A 22,341-nucleotide genomic window follows, 5' to 3' on the forward strand; every position below is an offset into this window, starting at 1 on the left:
GTATAGCCCAAGGTTTCTGAAGTAAATTATGTCGTGAGTGCTTGAGTAGTGCAAATTCACCTAGCGTGGCATAATTTATGACCTCTGAATACTCAAGGCAGGGGCAAGAAGGTTGCTGTAGTGGGGCCAGCTTATTCTATTTATCCAGAGCAGTTCAGATAGTGCCAGACCACTTTGCAATAGCTTTTGAAAGTTTTTTTCGCATTTTGTAGCCTGTATAGAATAGTACAATTGGTATTATACAAACATGTTGCTGATCCACTCACCTGTACCCGACAAGTTGGCTTTTGAAAGTTTGAACAAGCACTATATAACCAAGCCTTCCAATTCTTCAACTACACGTACAAAATGCCACACTGCAATATATTCACATGCTTTTATATACTCTGGATGTGATTCATTCCATTCTTCCTTGATTCCAGCACGGAGTACAAAGTCATGTACCAGGTTCATCTGCAAAAGCAGTTTTTGGTGTGCTTCCTTTCGTTCAGATTCAACTGCTCTTGTGTCAATCAAAGCACTTTGTGAAAGTCCTGATGATGATGTGAAGTGTGCTGGCGTGTGACTCAAAAATGGTGAAGCTGTAAGACTACCATATTTGGCTCTAGCACAATCAGATGAGCACACAAAAATGAGTGATAGTACTTACTCAGCAAATTTGAGCTTGTCAAGTTCATCTACCTAAGCAACAGCCATTGTGTTGTACTGAGATCTTGTGGATAGATTGTTTAAAAATACAAGCTCTTCTTCAATCTAGTGTGCAAATTCTTCATCACCAATGCATTGTAATTTCTGATATGCCTGGAGGTCGGCATTGTTGTCATTGATGATAGTAAGTGCTTGCTTGTAGTTGTTAAAGAGAAACCAGCCTTATTTGACATAAATAAAAAGAACATCGCACAGAAGGAGGAAACTTACTAAGTTCCAAATACTTATCCTTGTTCCACTGGTCAAAATGCAGATCCAAGAACTGAGCCCAATGATAATATGATGCATGGTGTATCACAGAAGCCAGAGAATTTGATGATGCAAATATTCACTCACACGTTTCCATATCCTCTAGACCAAATCCTGTCAGATAAAAAGGATGATTGAGTAACTGGCAGCGCCAATTATGTGCATAGCCATGAAAAGCATTATCAATTGCTGATTTTTGGGCTTCAGACCAATTGAGCTTGTAGCAACCGTTTTTCTTGACACACATCCTATATCATGGCCTACCACTTGGCTGGCCCCACAGACATCTGATAGCTTGCTGATAGTAGCAAGACTATATTTTTCTCTACAATAAATAGCTCATTAGCACGTAAAAATGTTTATCATACAAGATAAAGAATACTTACAGTTCACCACTACATTTCATTTTGGCAACTGTTTCCACAAAGCCATGCCTATATGCCATAACAAATATTCCAGTTTGATCAAAAACCTGAACCTTGCCCTCATCAGTAGACTTGGCTGCCATCCAGTTCTCAGTACAGTTGTAGGAGTGATTGCCTTGACCAGATGATCCTGAATGTTGCAAAACATCACCTTTAAATTGATCAACTTCCTCTGGTGAAATAAAAAAGCAACTCTGAAACAAATGTGGGTCAGTATGCTCAGACCTACCCATTCTTCTTGCAGAGAAATTCCCATCAATGGTGTGAATACACTTTAGCTGGAAATTGTGGTCCTCAGGAAGCTACATAAATGTGTGTTACACATCATAAAACAGCATCAGGAAAACAACACACCACAAAGCCAAATTTTCTCATTCCTACCAAGAGCCGCGTTGACAGCGGTTTGCACAAGATTTTTGATGATTAGGTAAATATCAAAAGAAACTGCTAACTAATCACGGAATATTTGCATATACATTACCTGATAACATGTTATTTGGTTAACATGCTGAGATAGTGAGAGAAACATACATTGTGAAGAGCATAAAACACTTTTGCCATTGCCTGCACGCTAAATGAAGAATGTTGACGGCGTATTTGATGATAAAGCTTCAGACAATCTAGGGAGATTGCAATGGTTGGTTCCACTGGAGAGCATCCTAGCAAGCCCATGGCAAGTGACACATTTGCAGGTTCATCAAGTCGTTGAGGAACTGCCTTACATGGCACATATTCTAGCTGTATGTTAATATATCATTGAAATGGAGCATGGTTATCTTACATCCCTTTAAAACCAACAGACCCGACATAGAATGTATGACATTGGTCATCTTCAATAATAATGTGGACAGAGTTGTGCTTCCATTGAAGGTAGGCATGCACAAGCGCAGGAATCTGTGCCTGCCATGCTTTATATAGCTGTTCATTTTGCTGTACTTGTGCACTTTGATCATGGCGGCAGCAGGATGCACAAGTTGCACTGGTTGCAATCATATCATCAGAACTAGTAATAATACAAAGAGAAAGCTGTACTCACAGGTTTAACTCAAATGTCCTGAAATATTGAGAGAAAATTGCATTTTTATCACTTGCCCATGAGTCATCATCGGTGGAAGAATCCTCTTCCAAATCACTGAACTCAAGTGATTCACCCATCAAGATCCCAGCTTCAAGAACATCTGCAAAGCATGTATTTCGGGACAGTATTTCACACTCTTCCTTGTTGATTAGAAGTGATACTAGCTGGAGCAGTAAAGCACGTACTTTGGTCCTCAATGGCTCTCTATCTCGCAAGGCAATCACAACGGATCTGAGTAAGGGTAGATGTTGCTGTACGAAGAGTAGCACCTCTATATACACTCATTTTGACATAATTTGATGTGGTCTTTAATCTCCTGGCGGCCGCCATGCAAATAGCTGTAAAATAAAGAGGAGGCTGGCACTGTATGTGACAATGAACAGACTTATTATTACATTAGCACTTAACATAGCTCTATGGAGGCATGAGGGCAGAGTCAAAAGTGAACTTTAATTGTAAAATATACTAGTCTATTGTACCAGGTGAGATGCTGTGGCAGAAAACCTTATATTTGAACCTTAAAATCTTGACAGGGAATTTGAAGGGAAATCTTGTGATAAATCAGTATCAAAAAGCATCTAAATAACATTCATAAGTATATATATGTATGGAAATAAATGAAAAAACGGATGAAAAATACTCAAAATTGATGATAATGCTGAGCTCATCATGTGGAACAGTGAGCAAGGGCATTTTGGGGCAGTGTGTGAGGATACTCCCACGTGTTCGGAAAGTAGGGCTTTGGCATGGATGAAGGGTCCGCTTTGGCAGTAGGGCCTGAGGCCTGAGGCTCTTACAGCTGATTTCATAACGATAGACCTATCCTATGAGTTAGTGTGCAGGCGGACTTCAGTGGAGTGTATATTTTTGGGAAGAACCCGAAGTGTCTGGGAGAGACTAGTCAACCCTCAACCAACATGCGGCGCAATATTCCCAAGGAGCAGAAGATACTAGTGTACGAATTGTCTTGCATCCATGGCCTCTCGGACAGACATGTTAGCCATTACCTAGGAATCAGTCAACGGACCATCAGGCGCATCCGGATGACCTTCCGGGACACTGGTGTAGTGGGAAACCAATGGTCTTGTGCCCTTGATGGCTTGGAAGCGAGTGTCAGTTTTTTCTTTTATTCTTCTGATGTGCTGATTAAACAAGTTTTTGATTAGTTCCTTGAAGGCTGCATTGAAAGACAGCCTGATATCATCCTCTCAGAGTTTCAAGATTCCATTTTTTTTTCTTTGGCGAGCACTCCACCAAATAGTCTACACCAATTTTTTTCAGACTTGGGCTATCACACTTATCACACCAGCCACACTCAGTACTGAGCCAAATATTCAAGTCTCCCTAAATTTTAGATTTACTACATTTTAAGCTCATTCGTAGTTCCGCTCTGTACACTAACTCATTGGATAGGTCTATCATTATGAAATCAGCCGTAAGTTCCAAGTCAAGTGCTGAGTGCTGCAGTTATTGCTGCAGCAGCGAAATTCGGACAGACCCGCCTTATTAGAGGCAGGGAAAGCGTTCGTTGATTTGCCTAATATGTGAGGTAAGCGGTGCCACACAGGTGTTCAATCTTTCGGTTTCAACTGTCTCGTTCCCTTTTCGGTTTTTTGCTCCCTCGTTTTTCTCACGTGTATCTCGAAACGAGAATCTCACTAGGTTCCCCGTGCTCTGCTCCATCGATTCACGCGTCCAAAACTGTGACCAATTAGATAGTCTACTTCTTGCATGTATTGATCCATGAGAGAATTGAAATCAACACACACAATCAAGGCCTGTCTTTATCAGATGGTTTGTTGACGAATTCATTGATTGGGAAAACATCTTCTACTTATTTCAATGAAAATTGTCTCTGTTGTTGCACAAACATTACAGAAAAAAACAAGGTCAGCGGTACCGTGGGAGGCTGAGAGTGTTGTGCTTTTTCCAGATGGACCGACTTGGAGTATGATTGTAGCGATGACCTTTGCCCAATCCACGATTCTGAAAACAGAGTCAAGGAAAATTATTTCATGTTTGTCTCGAAGACATACTTGTTTGCCGACGCTGGTAAGGCCACGAGCTTCGCGGCGCTTGTGTACCGCCTTAGCAATCCAGTTGATGGTTGGGTCACGACGAACCTAGGAAGCAATCATTAGACTGGAAAAGAAAACCAGTACACCAGAACTCACAGCCTTATGACTTGGATCAACCAGGATAATTTCATAATATTTGTAAACACCGTCTTGATTTACCCAGTATGAATTGAGCACCCTCAAATTTCCACATCTCTTTCCAACACGCTCCTCTGCCGTACTCCTTAGACTGCGCTGGAATTTCAGATGATTGACTCCCTGTCGCACCGGTTTGCCGTACGTGGCACCTGGTCGAAATTGCAGCAAAAGAACGCTTGTATTATGAAGGTAAAAATATACCTTTAGGGACGGGCTTCTTGCGGTTACCACGTCTGACACGAATGCGATAAATGACATATCCTTGTTTGGCTTTATAGCCTAATCTACGAGCTTTATCGGGGCGGGAGGGTCGGGAAGCACGATGGATCACATTGAGCTGACGATATTCCCAGCAACTGCATTCAAAACATCAACCAATCCATCTCGTCAGATATATCAAATAACACACCGAACGCGAAGCAGAAAACGGAGTATATCAGACTGCTTCTTCTTGTATAGCTCGCTGATATACTTGTACGCACCCATGTTGCAACCTGGATAGATGATAGTGAGCATATGACAATCAGTAATCCACCCGTGTTTCCTGTAATCCATCAACTAGCACCCCTCCAATGATGCAGGTGAAGATCCGAATACCGCAGTCTGCAAATAATAAAATTCCCTCTCACCTCTCGATGTTAAGACCTTGGTATCGAGATGTTGGCAGCAACGTCAACGTTAAGAAGAACAATGGTAAATGAGATATGATGGCAGCGTCGGAGTTGTCGGAGCTTATTCGTTACCAGTGACGAGCGTGACTCAACCAAACTTTGAGTTTACTACTATCGTGGGATAGTAACAGGCTCCTACACCGCCGGCAATGCCGCACCTCGCTTGAGTATATCACGAAAAATGACTGTCCAATATTTGTTTGATACAGAACTTGACCGAAACGGGTGACTACCGTGGGTAGTAAGGCCTTATATCTCTAAGCATCGCCCCAGGCATGTTAAATTAGTCCAAAATCTTACATTAGTATGTCCTATTCTTGAGCCTTTAGACTAACACAAAAAGGCCTATACCAGACAAAATTTCTTAGCATACAAATTGACCACTGATCTGGGACATGGCAGAGGTGGTCGTCCAAAAGCTCTGTCTGATATAGCAGCGATATTGATGAGATCTACATATGCAGCCATGCCAGTGCACTAGGCTCTTGATGTTGCTATCACTTCAATATTCAAGGACTCAGCCCATGTACGAGGCTCACAAGTTCATTGATTGGCTACATGCAAAACATCAATAGTGAGAGAGAAGAAACATATGATGGTAAACACAAGCTAATTGATGAGAGGGTACAGATAAAATAATGCAGCATATTTAACAAAGGCTGGCCAGATGTCGTCTAGAATGCCCATCTGAAAGTTGCTTGTCAGGATCTACCTGGTCCGAGTTCTCCAACCATCTTTCCATATAATCACCCTCCATCAGAATCTTTGCATTCCAAACTGGCCACTGACCTGCTGGAAACTTGGGAAATGAAGCAATAAATGCCATCCAAAAGGCATCACGACCCCAAGTCCACAGATCCAACTCCAAATCCACAGAAGTGACCAGCCAGTTGTGGATCCCAAATGCAATAGGCTGCCACTGGTTAGAATTAGTGAAATTGAATGTTGGTGGGAAAGTGAAAAATGGCGACTCAAGGGCCTCTGTAGTTGGTGGTTCAAACTGATCAGCCTTCACAGATACAGACTTACAAGGATATTTAGCGGAGGGTAAGCTCAAAAGTTTAAAACTTACATGTTCTGGTGGCTCACAAACCAGGTCCTCAAATACACAAAGAGGAGAAGTACAGAGCACAAGTAATGTGAAATTACTGTACTCGCCAGAAATTGAAACTGAGATCTTGAGCAGCTACAGGTTTTTTGTGAGTCTTCTAATAAAATATGATTGAGATGTAACTCACTACATCTGCTCTTCAGAAATTGTGAGGCAATAACCCCACAAAACACACTGGGACCAAAAAGGGCTGGAGAGAAGTCTGCTCCCTTCTCTTGTGGTGTGCAGTAAGCCAGAATATATGAATGAAGTTGAAAGGGTCCTTGACATTGACAATGTCTTCACAGCAAACTGAATCAATGTCTGTTCAATCACCAAAAAACATGCCCTGCGTCCAATTGTTGAAAATCATAACAAGTGCAAATAAAATACCCATGTGACTCAACTAATGTATGTCCATGTACAAACATTCAAGTGTGAGTGAACAAGTGTTTGCCAAATCATATCTAGCAGCCATAGACACTATGCCAAAGATCAGCAAGAAAAAAAAGACAACCAATCTACAAGATGGGTAAGCAAAAGCAAAAACCTATTCTTTTTGAGCTCACACTTTCATAATAGTATTCCAACATTCTGCAACTAGAAAGGTTGTGTGTTTGGCATGCCCCAAGCATAGAGGTGCATATTGCACTATAGAATTGAAGCATGTTCCCAATCATGTGAAGACATAGCTGCATCAGTATCACTCCACATACTTCCTGCAAGGCAAAATTCCATCCTCACTTCTTACAGCTACCTCCAACCACACTGTCTAGCTTGACACCCACAAACTCTCTGTTCTAGCCCTCTTATACCTCAAGTGCTGCTTCCACCCAACACCAATGGACTTAATGTCAACATAGGACAGCAATATAAAGGAGAGCTTGAAGGTGCAGGGGAGCTAAACCAAAGTATGTCAGCATGTCTCTCACAGCTTGTTCCACACTGACTCATAGCATTCTCCATGATATTACATTTACAGGCTCCAACTTTGCAGATCTCCTACTGTCTCAGTTAAGGGATGAATCTTTTGGGGAATGCACAATTGATGTTGACTCTGGGATGGAGACCTATTTGAGGAGATTCAAAGCACCATTTCCACCAGAGATGAAGATTTGGTCCCATTTCTTGTGGCTGCATTAAATGATAAACTTGCCATTGAGGACAACTCTCCAGGTATTGTTGTTTCAAATGCATTTGGCATTGTCATACCAAGTAAGCACTCTTCTTTATATTGTGTTTAATACCATTAAATATGCTTACTCCTCTTATCAGATAATACAGGCCCAAACACAGTTCTTCGCTACAATGACAAATTCTCCAAAGTCCCACCATATTAACCATGGCCATCACTTGCTGTATAAACTATTTGGTCTAAGTGCTAAATGTGTACTGATTACTTCTAAATAGATGTTTGCTACTAATCTCTTATTTAGCTCCCCTTGTCTCCAATTTTATGAAGGACAAAAGAGTGCAATCCTCAATTGGGCTAGAGAACTAAGAGCACCTGATGTTTTATTGCTTGGTGCTGTGATAAAAAGTCAAATTTTCATCAAGGATCTTGTAGGCAACCCAACGTGCAAAGTTACTTCAAAATTGGGCAACATATTCTATTTCAACAATGTTGCAAAAGCTATTGCAAAGGTAACTAATTTGTAACAAAATTGTTCTATAATAATGGTGCTGACTATTAGGTAGGATTATGCCAACCCTATAACCTGCTTTGCAATGCAAGATTATCCTGAAGATGCAAGCAAAGGAATGACACAGGTAGGATTATGCCAACCCTATAACCTGCTTTGCAATGCAAGATTATCCTGAAGATGCAAGCAAAGGAATGACACAGGTTTTTCATGGCAAAAAAATGCTGTTGGGACTCCCCTCGGAAATAACACCTCCCCCAGTTTGTGTTGATGGCACCATTTACTTTGTCAATGAGCATGATACTGGTGAATATTTTATTCCTGTACAGTTTTTTATAGCCGCATACAGGTCAAATTCCAAGGAACCATATTCCCTTGGATATAATGTTAAGTGTAAAAATGTGAGTCATCCCTGTTCATTTGTTATAATTGGTAACTTCTCACATATTATAGGCTTGATTTATTGTAGACAATGAACAAGCCATTCTTGCAACATTTTCTTTTATTTGAAACTTTGAGGATATCTCAAGCAATTATGGATGAGTATGGATGTGGTTTCACAGCATCTACAACAGAGTATAGTGAGCTTATGCCTAACCCATGGCATGCAAAAAGTGGAGGCCTTGTGGTGTTTTCTGTGCCACTGATTATTTTTATGGATGGTGTCTCTGGTTAATGTCTGTAAGCAGTGGAACAAACATTATGCCATCTATTTGTCCTTTGCTAACATGCCTCGTGAAATCATAGAAAATAAATTTTGTGTTCATTTTGTCACATCCTCACCCCATGACACACCCATGGAATTGATGCAGACAATGAAATAATCAATACAGCAGGGCTTAATGTATGTTCAAAATTCATTTACTGATTTCAATATACACCCTCCACAACATCAAGTTTGTCCTATCTCCAACCTGTCATTCTATACACCAACAATGTATGGTGTTTCCATGGCCACATACTCTGCTATGCTAACACATCTGCCGACACATCCTGTCCATTTGGCTTTCTTCCAGCACACTCCACCCGCTTTTGCTTCCTGCAAGTCCATAGACTCTCCTTCACAAATACATTCCCAACAGAAAGTATCCCCTTCAGCTCACACTCAAAGTTTCAACTAAGTTATGATAGCTCCTTTCTGTATTGAATGTAGTAAAATCAAAGCAAAAATTGCATAGTTATATATGTGTATCAACATTCACTCTCACCCCAGCTCAGATGCTCAGAACACCTAACTGGATGACACCATTTGTGATTGGATTCACTAACTCTTTGCCCTTTGCTGTTTATTAAGGCCAACCCAGCTATTTTCAAAGTGCTGCAAGCTGTATTTGAAGATCCTGAACTATTAGAGATGTTAGCAGGTAGTGTACAAACAAAGCTAGCTAGTGTAAGGAGCAACCTAAAGGGCAACATTAGTCTTTGTGTAAATTAATAGACACGCACTCATTTTATTTACAGTTACTACTTTCAATTTAAAACTGCACTCACATTATCAAAATTGCAAAGAATGCAGCACCCCGAGGTGTCGTAGTGAATATCCCTCATTGAAGGTGTATGGCTTTCCTGGTAAGATGGCTTTGTTAAACACCTTAATGAAAACTGACTGATAGGTTATGCAACAATATTGTCTATGGATATGAATTTACTATTTGATTAATGGTGGTGAGGAAAATACCCCATTGACACACATGTATTCAATGGCCCTCAACTCAGATGTCCCAAAAAAATACTCACCTGGATTGATGATGCATTACAAGTTAATGATATTGATGGCCACAGAGAACAGGATGGTAGTTTAGATAAGATATGGCAGGAAGAGGACTTAAACAAAGAGCAGAGAGATCTTCCTAACAATGGTGATATTGATGCACCGCATAGTCAAAATATGCCCGCACATAGCCAGGCAGCTGGCATGGCGGTACAAGGTGACAACAATGTCAGCAAAGATCCTGCAGTGGTTAACGTTCTTAAATCTGAGCGGCAAGAGGAGAAGGACAAGTGGAAACGGTTTCAAGCTGCAGAAAAATACTGGAACTTTGTCAATCATCAACTTGTAAAAATGTGGACAAAAGCAAGGAATAATACCATGAACCAGGCTGAACACAAGTCAAACCTAACACAGCATGTGCTACTATATGTCTTAGGTCTACTGCTAATTTGGTTAACCATTACAGGGAATTTGATCATATTTTACAGCTGGATCTGGCTGAATACCCCGGCCCAAAGAAGTCATTGAACCTTAGGCAGTCAGTCTGTGATCCCTGAATGGCAGAATTCAATCCATACTTTGGTAGATAATTTGTCCTTCAGTATGTGTGCAAGCTTTTGTTTAGCATTTTGAGATTTTCTAGAATATATTGAGTACTTTTAACACCTTGTTGTTGCATAATACAGTGTTTTTGCCCATTGCACCTAAAATTGGTAATGGATGTGAAACTCTCTACAGTCCTGTGATAGAAACAAGGCTCTCAATAGCCCTGTTACAATATACAATTTTTTGACTTCAACTTTTATTCTCCCCTTTAACCTTCTCTATCATTTTTGGACACTTGTGTCATGCGGCACTCTTTTTTTATTTCAAAGTCCATTTATCCTTTACTTTCTTGTGCTGCACTGCCTCCTTTTATTTATAGTTACAACTCTCTCATGTGGTGGAGCTGGTCACATGGGCTGCACCCTATGACATCATCAGCCACCACTTTCATCAACTGTATAGTATATATGTACAAATAGTCTGTAGTCATATATAAGCCCCAATAGATCAAGGAGACTCCTCAGCAAGTTCTCTTGTTGAATACCATCAACTAACTTAGTTCTATCTAAGGAAGTTTATCCACTCCTCCACTCAAACCTCTTTGCTTGTCTTCCCTATGTGCCAGAGTATAAAAAATTTGGTTGTAACAGCCCTCAGATACTATGTATGCCTCTGATAATTATTGGCAATGCCTCACACAAGTATTGCTACAGAATACCAGCTGTATAGTCTATTAAAGGATGCACTGTACTCTGGCTTTCTGTATTGGCCTGTATCACCCTCCCACATCTAACAGAGGCTCTGAGTATATAGGCACTATACAAGTTTTTGAGGCCTTTGGATATAATTGGTGCAAGTCTATCAGATATATGGCGCAAAAAGGCACCTTAGATGTGTCATGAATATAAAATCAGTCTTTTGTTTTCAAAGCTTGCACATATATACAGGTTAACTGACGGTGTAGAGGAGGATAATTGCTAGAGCAAAAACAATTAGATATTGATAAGATAAGATAAGACAATAAAATATTCAAACCCAGCACCACCTTGATCCTTGCTCTCTCTCCACAGCAGCTTGCACTTAACATTTTTTTTGTAGAAAATGGCCAGCCACAGTTATGGTGAAGGCAGACTCTCAAAAAAAGAGATGTAAAACTTAATCAATAGAATTAGGGCCTGTTTGGCAGCATCTGTTTCAAAATGAGAGCCATTTGCAAACACACTTATTTTGAAAGACTCTCAGCACAAATAATATTTCTCATGCTATGTCACACCATTTTACATGCATTTCTGGATTATAGATTAAGTAAGATAGGTGTCATCCACAACCAACACCATCATATGATGTGACTTGGCCTGTGACTACTGGTGTGATAAGGCAGATCACCAACTTGAATTTATGTCATTTTTGCCACAAAATATCTATCCTGTCTTACATGGCACCATTTTTGTTAGTTCTCCTTACAGAATTATATTTGTATTCACTGAGTTCAGCTTTTCTCTGAAACAAAAACCCCAAATAATCCATATCAAGCAAGAAAAGATAGCAAGTTTCTGGTTTGTCAACAAGTGTAACACTTTTCATCACATGATCACATGATAGCATCAAAGGCCTATTTTATCTTATCAGTACATTGCAATGTGACAAGCTAAAAATGAACTATGTTGTTGAGTATATCAGCTTGTTCCAAAATGGCACCATTTTAAAATGAAACAAGACTTTTTTGGTGGGTGACATTTTGAAATGGTGGCTGCTAAACAGGCCCTTAATTCTGCACCGCTTCTGCTTCTAACTTGAGGCATGACTGCCCTAGCACCGTCTCTTGCTGCAGCAGCCCCATCAGATCCCACAGTACCTGTGCATCATGTCAAAATTTCTGTGCAATGTTATCCAAACAAAACTACTCGGTCTGTTTATTGCATTGGCTGCATTAAAGGGGTTAAGCTTGGTAACACAGTCTGTCCTGGCATAAGACTTGGTGGAAGGCTTCTTTTTGAGACTGTTTGTTATACACAAAAGGGTGATTTTAATAAAATAGGGAACACCAACTGTGCCCAAAGATTTAAAGAGGCTATGAGTCTGTTGAATGAAATTCATTGAGAACACTTTCAACACAATATTGCATTGTGTATGTGTTTTTTTATTGTCTTTTTCTTACAATAGAAGGAGCTTCAAGAAATTACAAATTTTAAATGCAAGCCGCTGTGGAGAGAGAGCAAGGAGTAAGTTTGTGACGGGTTTGAAAAATAAATATAACATCTATTAATAACACTACTCTATACTTTTCCCCCTATGCTCTTGGAATATCTCCTCTCCTCTCAGAACAGTGTGGTTTTGGAGGGGCCTGGGATAGTAAGTGCCACCTTAATATCATGGTATCTAAAGTTTATAAGTCCTACCATTATTGGACACTGGATGCTTACTTACTAACTAAGGGCCTGTCAGCCTCCGTTTCTAAGGAGAGCTGTTTGCAAACCAATCTCCTACCCACCCTCTATTTTAAGAGAGGAGGGATTTATCCTCGTGGTTTGATGTGAGATGATATACAAAATTTTGAAAACTTCTCACACATCACATGACTTGAAAATTTGAATGTCCCTTGCTCTTTCTCAATAGAGTCTGGAATATAACATTTGTAAACAAATATTTACGACAGTGACGGTTACTGATGGTGAATAACAGACTTCAAAATCATAGCACAGCAAATAAGAGTAAATATGAGTATCTGCAAACCAGCAAATATAATATTTTATCTTAGCTCCTGGTTTCCATCAATACTTGGAAAGGTAATATGCCCAATTGATAGCTTCTTGCACCAGTCCAATCAATCTTTCACTGGATGAGATCCAAAATACAACATAAGATGAACTGTGACATAAACAATCCTGAGTATTGTATTCACTACTCATGTAAGGTTCCCAAGCTGCCTAAATTTCACAAACACCCCTGCATTGATAAGCAACAAATGACTCCACAAGATCATGTTCTATGCAATGCACTAGAGGATTGGTGAGAGGAACAAACCACATTTTATGGTGAGGCAGTCCTTGTAACAATAGACATTTCCAGCACCTACCTTAGCGCTTACTTTTACTTTTACTGTACTTTTACTTTTTCATTTTCCAAGTCACGTGACTATTTACTTCAATTTACTTTTCAAATTTTCTATAGCCACAATACTTTACTTTACTTTTTGGACTTTCTATAGCCACATGATTGATCACGTGACATATTACCTAACCAGTGTCTAGACTCAACATGCTCCTTCTTGTCCTGCTTCTGTCAAGATTACCAGCAGCACCTCTCCAGTCATGTCTGAGCTTTGCCTCTTCTGCTATATCTGGCCTATTAGTGAGGACAATTTGATGTGGTGCCTGTAAGCAGGAATAACACACAAGTGTGTCCGTGTTTGTTGGCCTCTATTCTTTGCTGACTCAGTTTTACTACTACATGTGTAGCCGCACCTGCAGCATATCTTCCTACTTTTCATATTCCAAGTCATGTGACTGATCACATGACCCTTTTATTCTACTTTACTTTTCGAACTTTTTATAGGCACATGATCAATCACGTGACACATCACCTGACCAGTGTTTAGACTCAACATATGACTAGTCACATGCTGGACATTGGAGTTTTAACTTTATTTATCAACTATATAGTACTATAGTACCTTATGTATTGTAGTATATATACTGGAGCAATACATGGGGAAGGAATCAGTGAGTCCTCTTCTAGTGTATACCAACATTAGTATGACAACATCCTGCTCTTGATGAGTTGTACTATTATTCCTTGAGTTATAGTCTCTGTGGTTATGCTCCAGTGCCCCAAGATAGTACCTTGTTGGCGTTGTCACATTTTCCTAATGTGGGTTCTCGGCCAGATGTCTATGACCTGGGGCTTGGGGAGGGTTGTGTGCTGTGCAAGCATGGTGATTTGCTTGTCTATATCCCAGAAAATGACATCCAGGATTGTGTTAGTTGTCTCTGACCTCCTACCAGAAACCATGCCCACAGCTGAAGCCAAGGCCTCAAAGTCAATATCATAATCAGGCATCTCAAGGAAATGCTTTGTTTGCATATTTTGATATATGTATGCCATCCACCAAATTGTTGGCCTTTAGAAGTTAGGGGAATAACACAAATGATAGGAATAGTTGGTGTGGTCAGTTTTGATAAATCTAAGTGACACTCAGCCGCTGCCTAGGAGGCTATAGAAATAACTATATTATTTACCTAAAACTACAATTAGTTTAAGATGATCTCTAATAAATGTAATGTAACATACCTCAGCCGCTGCCTAAGAGGCTATAGAAACGACTGAGGTATTCCTATACTAAACCCCCTACTACTTATAGTCAGAGGTGCTACTCGCTACAGTATAATAACTCCTAGGAGAACAATGGTGACTCCATGAAGCAGCCATTATGCTCCATGGAGAACAATAGCTGCTTTGGCAGGGATAGGGTTTATCCATTTTTGTCAAGTTTGGCCTCAGTTACTGGAGGATAGAGGTTGTCAACTGATTGTAGTTGCATGCAAGATCTCTGGGGTGTGCCTTGATCTCCTGGGCTGGAAGAATATAGAGGAATTAGATCAATTAGATTGGTGTCCTGTTAGACTTCAAAACTTGAATAATACACATAGGGGAATACCCTATTCCTTACTTTTTTGTGAGGAAGGAAGCTACCATTATCAATAAGCAGAAATGTAAGAACTTCTAGAGTCTACCTTCAAATAGCTGGTAAGGACTGACTGGAAGGATCAAATACAGTCATGAGGGCTAAGAAGACAAAAGTCTAATAGGCCCTAACCATGATAAAACCAAAGAATCAAAAGGTTCTATAGTAAAATAGCAACAAGTAAGAAAAGGGTAGAACAAAACAATATTGCACTACAGAATAGTGTAGTATAAGCCATGAAAACAGAGAAACAACCAATGCAAGAAGCAAAGGGCAAGACTTTGATAGAAAAACTAACAGCAAATCAATGAACACAACTCAAGTATGAGGACATCACTGGGGGAGTACCATTAATACCTCCATTTAGAGAGGTGAACCACAAAATACCTCTTATTTGACCAGATGAGAAGTATGTGATTCACCTCCCAAGATGTTCAGATATCATAAAGCTGCAATTTGCGGCAAAAATAGACAAATATACCACTGCAGATTGGTAGTATGCTCTTCAATATATTAGAGACTGCTTAGCAAGTTCTATGGGTGGTCCCTAATAGATAGACTCAGTATTTGTAGCAAACATAATGCTTAATATGTTATGAAATATTCTTTAATGAAATGTAACTCAGTTCTCATAGATAGAACTGAGGTGTCAGGTGAATATTATTGTACAAAAATATGGCAGAAATGGAGAAGTCCAAATTCTATTCACTAATATAGGTATAAGTCTCTTACACATGTTGGTGAGTGCTCATTCCTTATTATTGTTGCTGCAACATATCTTTACAATACTTAGTGCTTATAGTTCAACAAGTGTCATTGGTTACATAGTGTAGTCACAGTATTGGTAACAACATTATCCATGGATGTATAACAGCATGTACTGCATGCGTAGTGATGGTAAAGTTGGTCCAGTCAAACTCAGTCAAACCTGTAACTAATTAATGTCGGTGTATCTGTTTACAATACATTTACATCCTATTCTTTATTTTTCATTTTAAATTTGACTCACGCTTCAGTCATGTTTGACAAAATATGTTGGTCATATATCAGTGATAAGCCTGATTAGCGCTTGGTGAAAGGTTTACCAAACAATTTAAGCCTAGCTTAGTACAATATTGTGTCAAGTTGTTTATGGATAGCAAACTTTCCAAGGTCTACCAAAGGTATCTGGGTGGTATCGGAAGTATAGAGTAGCCATTTCTAAGATATATATAGAATTGATTTTTTTATGGCTGAGCCAGTGGCATCTCTTCAATGTTTATTATAGATGTTTTTTCACCATTGTACAGACCATGCAAAGACATCCATAAGAGCTACACCATGAGTATGGCCACAATGTAATTCTGTCCCGGAAAGCAATCAAGTCATTTCACAATTCAAGCAGCATCTCATTGCCCAATAGATTAATAAAGTCAACAAAAAACTCATAGTACATTATCTGTAATGAGGACAAGACAAGTACACAAAAGGACAAAGACCTGGAGCTTAAATGGCTTGCTTAATAGGTCTGAGTTTGATTATCTTATTTTTTTTGCTTCCCAGCCAGAACTTGCACCTCACCAATTTTCTTTCCCAATGGTACGTCAATCTGTTTGTTCACGCATTCATTTATTTTCTATTGTATGGTACAATAATACTGTGGCATGCTGTAGTACAAATTATCAATTATGATGAAGTAGACACATGTCAAAACTACTGAGACATTCACAAGGTGTTAATATAACATTGTGGATATTGTATCAGTAAAACAAATGGACCAACTACACTTGTCAACATACTTGGATCACTACACAAAGGCCTTATGCGATCCTTTTGTACTATTGCGTGGGATGCATTATTAATACCTATTTTACTGTTGTAGGTCATATGTTGACAAATCACACCTTACAAATATCTCCGCAGACCTTTGTGAGAGGTCGTGCTCGTTTACCCTTTCGGAGAGGTTGGACCAGATTAATGGTGTACTTGACCGCTTTTCCATTACATTACATAAGCTCAAAACTTTCCCACACTTATTCCAAAAACTCATAGCACTCTGCCTTACACAAACCTCAGTCTTTTAATTATAAGACTGAGGTATGTCTGGTTAATTTACAGTTCACTTTATATCATTATACTCACTTTACACTGTTAGGAATACTCTCTTTTAGTCTTCTCATAGCCTCACATTAATACCCCTACACTTGCAAGTGCAGGGGGACATGGGGTGATGCTAGAGGCGGATACTTGAAGTAGGGCCCAGATGATGTTTTAACATGTCACCTGGGTTCCCCCCTCAAGTGGCACAGTCACTCAGATAGAAATGTTGGAACATATGTTTAACTACCTTAGCTTTGTGCCAGCAGTTGAACTGTGAGTAAACATTCCATAGAAAATGTTCCACTACATCTTACCAATGATCACGTAGTATGTTATCATTGTCTAGGTATATAATATCAAGTCTTGGTGTTGTGCAAGCAGTTGAACTTATATGACCATTGTCTAGAACTAGAATACTGGCCAGCTCACAGGTGGAGGAGAGGAGAGATGGTGGTGGTAGTGGAGGAGGAGGAGGAGGAGAAGGAGGAGGAGAAGAATATCACTTATCCAAACTGAACTTTACCATCCCTACATGGTAGGGCATGCTGTTACAAATATGGCACCTTTCCGTTACTTCATTATCAAACTCAATAGCCACTGTTAAGTTCAAACCTGGACCGAACTATCCAAACCCGGTTTGGTTGGTTCAGTCCAGGTTCAGTCCGGTTCAAGCACTTAAACTACAGGTTTGGTTTGGGGTTCAGACCAAAGTGTCTGAGAACAGAACAGAACATTAGCATCCCTACCCGGGAACGCAAGCTTCTCCCTGTTTTCCTGACATTGATGTTGTAGGCATCTGATAAATTCTTGTAAATGCAGCTAATACATTGTTCTGGCAAATCACTTTAGCACCAAATTATTAACTTTGCCTGGTTGTAACAGCTCTTCCTTGATTTCTTCATTTACTGGCCATTCAAGTTGTACTCCAAATGTTATATTTAGGTATACAAAAAACTGTTGTTGACATAAGTAATCCCTGATATGCATTTCGGTCTTTGGCTAAAACGCTGGGAGTTACATCGGCAACTGCCGCGAACATACTGTATAGTTATAATGATGGTGGCTGCCACGTCGGATATTCATACCCTACTACCCTACTCGTCAGGGCCTCTTAGGTATGCTAACTTCATTTTGTCTGGCTAACGACTCATTTCAGTGATTTTGATAGTCCACAATGTCTTCCTTCTCTTCGACGTCTATTGTGATTGACGGCAAAGGACATTTGCTCGGTCGATTAGCTTCCATTATTGCAAAGCAAATTTTGTCTGGCCAGAAAATTGTGGTTGTAAGATGTGAAGAGATCAATATATCTGGCAGTTTTTTTCGTAACAAAGTAAGCATTCTGTTGCATGATTCATTTCGATAATATAACTGTTTGGTTATCAGTTACGCTACCACAACTTTCTTCACAAGCGCCATATTGTTAACCCTAAAAAATCGGGCCCCTTTCATCATCGTGCTCCATCCAAAATTCTTTTCCGTGCCATTCGAGGAATGACTCCACACAAGACTGCTCGCGGTGCCGCTGCCCTTGAACGTCTCAAACTATATGAGGGGATGCCTAAGCCATATGATCACCAGAAAAGGATGGTAATCCCTGCTGCCTTGCGAGTGTTGCGTCTCAAGCCTGGCAGGAAGTACTGCACGGTCAAGGTAAGTTTTGTTATTGATATGTACATGACTGTGGTCAATATACATCGTTTCTAGCGCCTTTCTCACGAGGTTGGATGGAGGTACAAAGAGGTGGTGGAGCGCCTCGAGGAAAAAAGGAAAATCAAAGCCCAAGCATCCCATGAACGCGAGGTACGTAAACAGCCAGTTCTGCATTATCTTGTAGCTTAACTCGATCGGCACTTCAGCATGCAGCCATGAAGCTGCACAACCAGATTGTTAGCGAGACTTTTTCCTCTAATCTTTCATCCTTTGGCTATTAAATACCGCTCCTTGATGGTCAATGTAATGCTCAGTGTTTCGCGGCGTACTGCAATGTATCCAATTAGAGGAGTAAAGTCTGCTCGGATGCACTTCATTGTTTACTGATATTAGCTGTTGCATATGAGATTCCCTAGTTGCTCTCTAACTGTTTTTACAGGTCCCGAGTAACGTGGAGTGTGCGATTATAGCTAGCAATTAAGGGTTCCTCGTGAGATTGAGGATAATCCTCCTGATTACGGTGGATCGTGGTTCGAGATGCCGCCTCCGGCAAGTACTTTTTAAAAACAGCCACATATATATATACGTAGTCTTAATCAATTGGTTACCACGTCGCGTCAACCAGTAGTATACGTAGCGAACATATGAAATAAACAAAAATTCTGTCAGTAGGAAACACATTTGAACGGCGTCCAAGCAGCATTTCGTCGCTAGATTCTGTCAATGCCAACCCCAGTCGGTACATCCAAACCATTCCAATTCAATACACCCATCGGCCATGCTCTTGCACGCAAAATACTTGCGAAAACATTGCCATTTGAACCACATGACTACCAGATTGAAGGAGTGTGTCAATGCCTGGATGGCAAGGACCTCCTGGCTATAGTTCTGACAGGAGGTGGAAAGACGACATACTTTTATATGTACATGTTAATTCTAATTGCAATATCCAAAAAGCCATCTCTATGCAGCCCTCCAAAATATGTTCCGGCCAATCCAGCCATGGTGATTGTTTCCCCCACTAATGGTCTAGAAGAAGAGATGGTAAGTTGAGTGCGACCCTCTAAAGATTTGATCTATTTACCTTATGACATTTACCACCAGTACACATCCCAGGAACTTGAGTTAAAGAAATACAATCTGAAAGCGCTGGCAATAAACAGCCATACTCTGCATCAGGCCCGAGTGGCAAGACAAGAAAACCTGTGGCTTACTGCTTGCAAATATTCCTCAATGATACTACTGTCCCCGGAACAACTCACATCTCCATCCATTGAGGATATGTTGAACAACAAATCCTTTCGTCTACGCATAAGTGCCATAGGAATAGATGAAATCCACTTACTGGACACATGGGGTGTTGGAATTGTCAAGGTCAAAGCCTGGGCCTTGTCAGACAACATTGTGCAATTGAGTGTTGTCCAAGGGCTGGTAGCTCAGTTGGTTAGAGCACTGCCATATATAGGCAGAGGTCCTGGGTTCAATCCCCGGCTGGTCCAATTTGCTTTTCTGTACTCTCTGAGTCCACTGTGGATTATTACATGGGGGAATGGGTTCCGCAATGCCTTCCAGAAAATCGGTTATGTGGCTGCACAAATGCCATCCTCAGTAGTTGAGATAGTTGTCACAGCCACATTGACAGCAGGACCTGCTACCAAGTGAGTGTGTCAGTTTCTTGGACTACAAACTGGACAGTATCACCTTATAAGACACTGCAATGTACAGCATGCTGTGTGTCTGTCCATTCAGGAGCTTGACCATGGCATAAGCGGCTGGAACTTCCCACAACTGAGGTGGGTACTAGAGAACGACAAAAAGTTCATTATTTTTTGTCAGACAATCAATCTTCAATTCCGACTGCAAACATACCTTTTGAAACATGCACCTAACCGCTCCAACCTCTATATTCAAATCAGAATGTATAATTCACTCAACTCACCTGAATTTAATGCAGATACCCGTTGCCTTTTTTGTGATGATCCCATGGCTCACATCATCAATGCCACAAATGCCCTTTGTATTGGATACAACCCAGTTGACATTTCCACAGTCATAATGGTTGGTTTTGTGCCCAATCCAGATGAATTCTTCCAGAAAATAGGCCGCATAAGACTGGGCACCACAAGGACAGAGACACAAAGAGGAATTACAGTGACTCCAAAAACCGTTGCGATATTTGGCCTAAATGCGGTGTGCAAAGTGCACCGCCAACAGGCGTAGGAATTTTGCTCAGCTTTGGTGGGGTTGACAAAAGTACAAGTACTTGGTCTTGACTACAAAATGGTTCCTGGGTCATGTGATTTGGCCCAGTGGTTGTGAAGATATGTCCATTTCAAAACAGCAATACCATTGCAACAGTTTTTTCACTTTTGGTATCAATGGAGATATCTAGGGAATATCAATACTTGTATATAGCCTCCTTTTGCCTTGAGCACTACCTGAATACTCCTAGGCATGCTTTCAATCAAGTTGCGACGCTCTGCAACTGCTATTTTCTCCCACTCCATTTGATTCCTCTCCCACAACTCCTTCATCCCATTAGGAGGGTATTCATACCCTGAAAGCCTTCTCTTGAGATAACCCCACCAATAGGATCTAGCCACTTGTTGACCTTTTTGCAGGTATGCTTGGGATCATTGTTTGGCTGAAAGATGATGTCAGGAGGATTGAGACCATAATACTGTAGGGTGTTCAGCAGCTCATCCTTCAAAATCTGAAGGTAAAGGTCTTCATCCATCCTATCATCAATTTTAGCAGCATACTCAACTCCCTCCCAAGTCATACAGCCCCAGATCATCATGGAACCTCCTCCAAACTTGACAGTTCCCTGTACCAATCTATCACTGAACCCCTCACCTGGCTTTTTCCACACCCACTTGTGTCTATCTGACCCCAGGCGATTGATTTTGGTCTCATCGGACCATACAACCTATCCGATTCATTCCCTGTCACTCCTCTCGCTCTTAGACTAGAGATTACAATTGGCATCCTATTACTCTTATCCTTTTTATTTTTATTTTCCATTCATACTCATGTCCTATTGTACTTACGATGAAGGAGAACTGTTGTAGACCCTCGAGAAGATATCCAGATGACATAGCAATGATCCAATGCTATGTCTGGGAATACTTCAGAGGAATATTGATAAGCAAGGTAAGCTATGAATCAGCGCCTTTTCATGGGCTTACTGATACAGCCAATTGTACACTTCTTACCAATACTCTCTCTCACACGATTAGTAAATACGATAGATCTGTTAGTTTTGGTGATTTTGCACCTTTGTGCTAACTATATATTTTCATTCCTTTCTCTATCTATTCTTCTATCGTTCACTATTGATTGTGTTCTCTATTATTTCGCCTTTGTGGCTGCTTTGTTTACCTTTGTTTACAAAACTTCGGACAGTACTGCAGAGTCCAATGCTTCCTATTCTCTAGTTACTCACATTGGACTCTAGGTACTGTATACCTGTCATACTCTCTAATAATACAGTTACTCACATTGGACTCTAGTTCCAGTCCCTGATTGCTCTCAGCAAGTGGCTAGACACTTCCTTCAAGCTTTGTTCTTAATAAGATCAGACCACTT

The 22,341-nt window shown here is 40.4% G+C and overlaps 6 protein-coding genes across 6 annotated transcripts; 4 read left to right on the forward strand and 2 right to left on the reverse strand.

Annotated features, from left to right (window-relative positions):
• Nucleotides 1-154: 154 nt before the first annotated feature.
• Nucleotides 155-2,537, reverse strand: SERLADRAFT_404524 (uncharacterized protein; the record flags this gene model as incomplete). Its single annotated transcript, XM_007312099.1, has 13 exons — nt 155-213; nt 267-306; nt 346-604; nt 650-677; nt 777-869; nt 919-970; nt 1,045-1,059; nt 1,222-1,282; nt 1,344-1,512; nt 1,612-1,684; nt 1,914-1,953; nt 2,164-2,361; nt 2,419-2,537. 13 exons carry the CDS (start codon nt 2,535-2,537, stop codon nt 155-157), a joined length of 1,206 nt encoding a protein of 401 aa, XP_007312161.1.
• An 822-nt stretch (nt 2,538-3,359) lies between these two features.
• On the forward strand, nt 3,360-3,898 carry SERLADRAFT_454620 (uncharacterized protein; the record flags this gene model as incomplete). Its single annotated transcript, XM_007312100.1, has 2 exons — nt 3,360-3,566; nt 3,627-3,898. 2 exons carry the CDS (start codon nt 3,378-3,380, stop codon nt 3,783-3,785), a joined length of 348 nt encoding a protein of 115 aa, XP_007312162.1.
• A 232-nt stretch (nt 3,899-4,130) lies between these two features.
• On the reverse strand, nt 4,131-5,391 carry SERLADRAFT_375497 (uncharacterized protein; the record flags this gene model as incomplete). Its single annotated transcript, XM_007312101.1, has 6 exons — nt 4,131-4,446; nt 4,497-4,583; nt 4,635-4,825; nt 4,878-5,032; nt 5,086-5,170; nt 5,306-5,391. The coding sequence occupies 5 exons, from the start codon at nt 5,160-5,162 to the stop codon at nt 4,351-4,353; spliced, it is 606 nt and encodes a 201-aa protein (XP_007312163.1).
• A 1,465-nt stretch (nt 5,392-6,856) lies between these two features.
• Nucleotides 6,857-10,319, forward strand: SERLADRAFT_404526 (uncharacterized protein; the record flags this gene model as incomplete). Its single annotated transcript, XM_007312102.1, has 11 exons — nt 6,857-6,969; nt 7,242-7,348; nt 7,506-7,652; nt 7,900-8,081; nt 8,136-8,207; nt 8,410-8,481; nt 8,550-8,661; nt 8,893-8,924; nt 9,375-9,444; nt 9,542-9,649; nt 9,841-10,319. 11 exons carry the CDS (start codon nt 6,857-6,859, stop codon nt 10,317-10,319), a joined length of 1,494 nt encoding a protein of 497 aa, XP_007312164.1.
• A 7,872-nt stretch (nt 10,320-18,191) lies between these two features.
• Nucleotides 18,192-19,429, forward strand: SERLADRAFT_454629 (uncharacterized protein; the record flags this gene model as incomplete). Its single annotated transcript, XM_007312103.1, has 5 exons — nt 18,192-18,215; nt 18,269-18,433; nt 18,487-18,753; nt 18,808-18,903; nt 18,960-19,429. The coding sequence occupies 4 exons, from the start codon at nt 18,275-18,277 to the stop codon at nt 19,032-19,034; spliced, it is 597 nt and encodes a 198-aa protein (XP_007312165.1).
• A 47-nt stretch (nt 19,430-19,476) lies between these two features.
• Nucleotides 19,477-20,415, forward strand: SERLADRAFT_404528 (uncharacterized protein; the record flags this gene model as incomplete). The annotated part of the gene is made up of 3 exons (XM_007312104.1): nt 19,477-19,676; nt 19,725-19,797; nt 19,858-20,415. The coding sequence occupies 3 exons, from the start codon at nt 19,477-19,479 to the stop codon at nt 20,413-20,415; spliced, it is 831 nt and encodes a 276-aa protein (XP_007312166.1).
• Nucleotides 20,416-22,341: the final 1,926 nt, after the last annotated feature.

This window comes from Serpula lacrymans (genome assembly GCF_000218685.1).
Source record: "Serpula lacrymans var. lacrymans S7.9 unplaced genomic scaffold SERLAscaffold_1, whole genome shotgun sequence".
NCBI lineage: Eukaryota > Fungi > Basidiomycota > Agaricomycetes > Boletales > Serpulaceae > Serpula > Serpula lacrymans.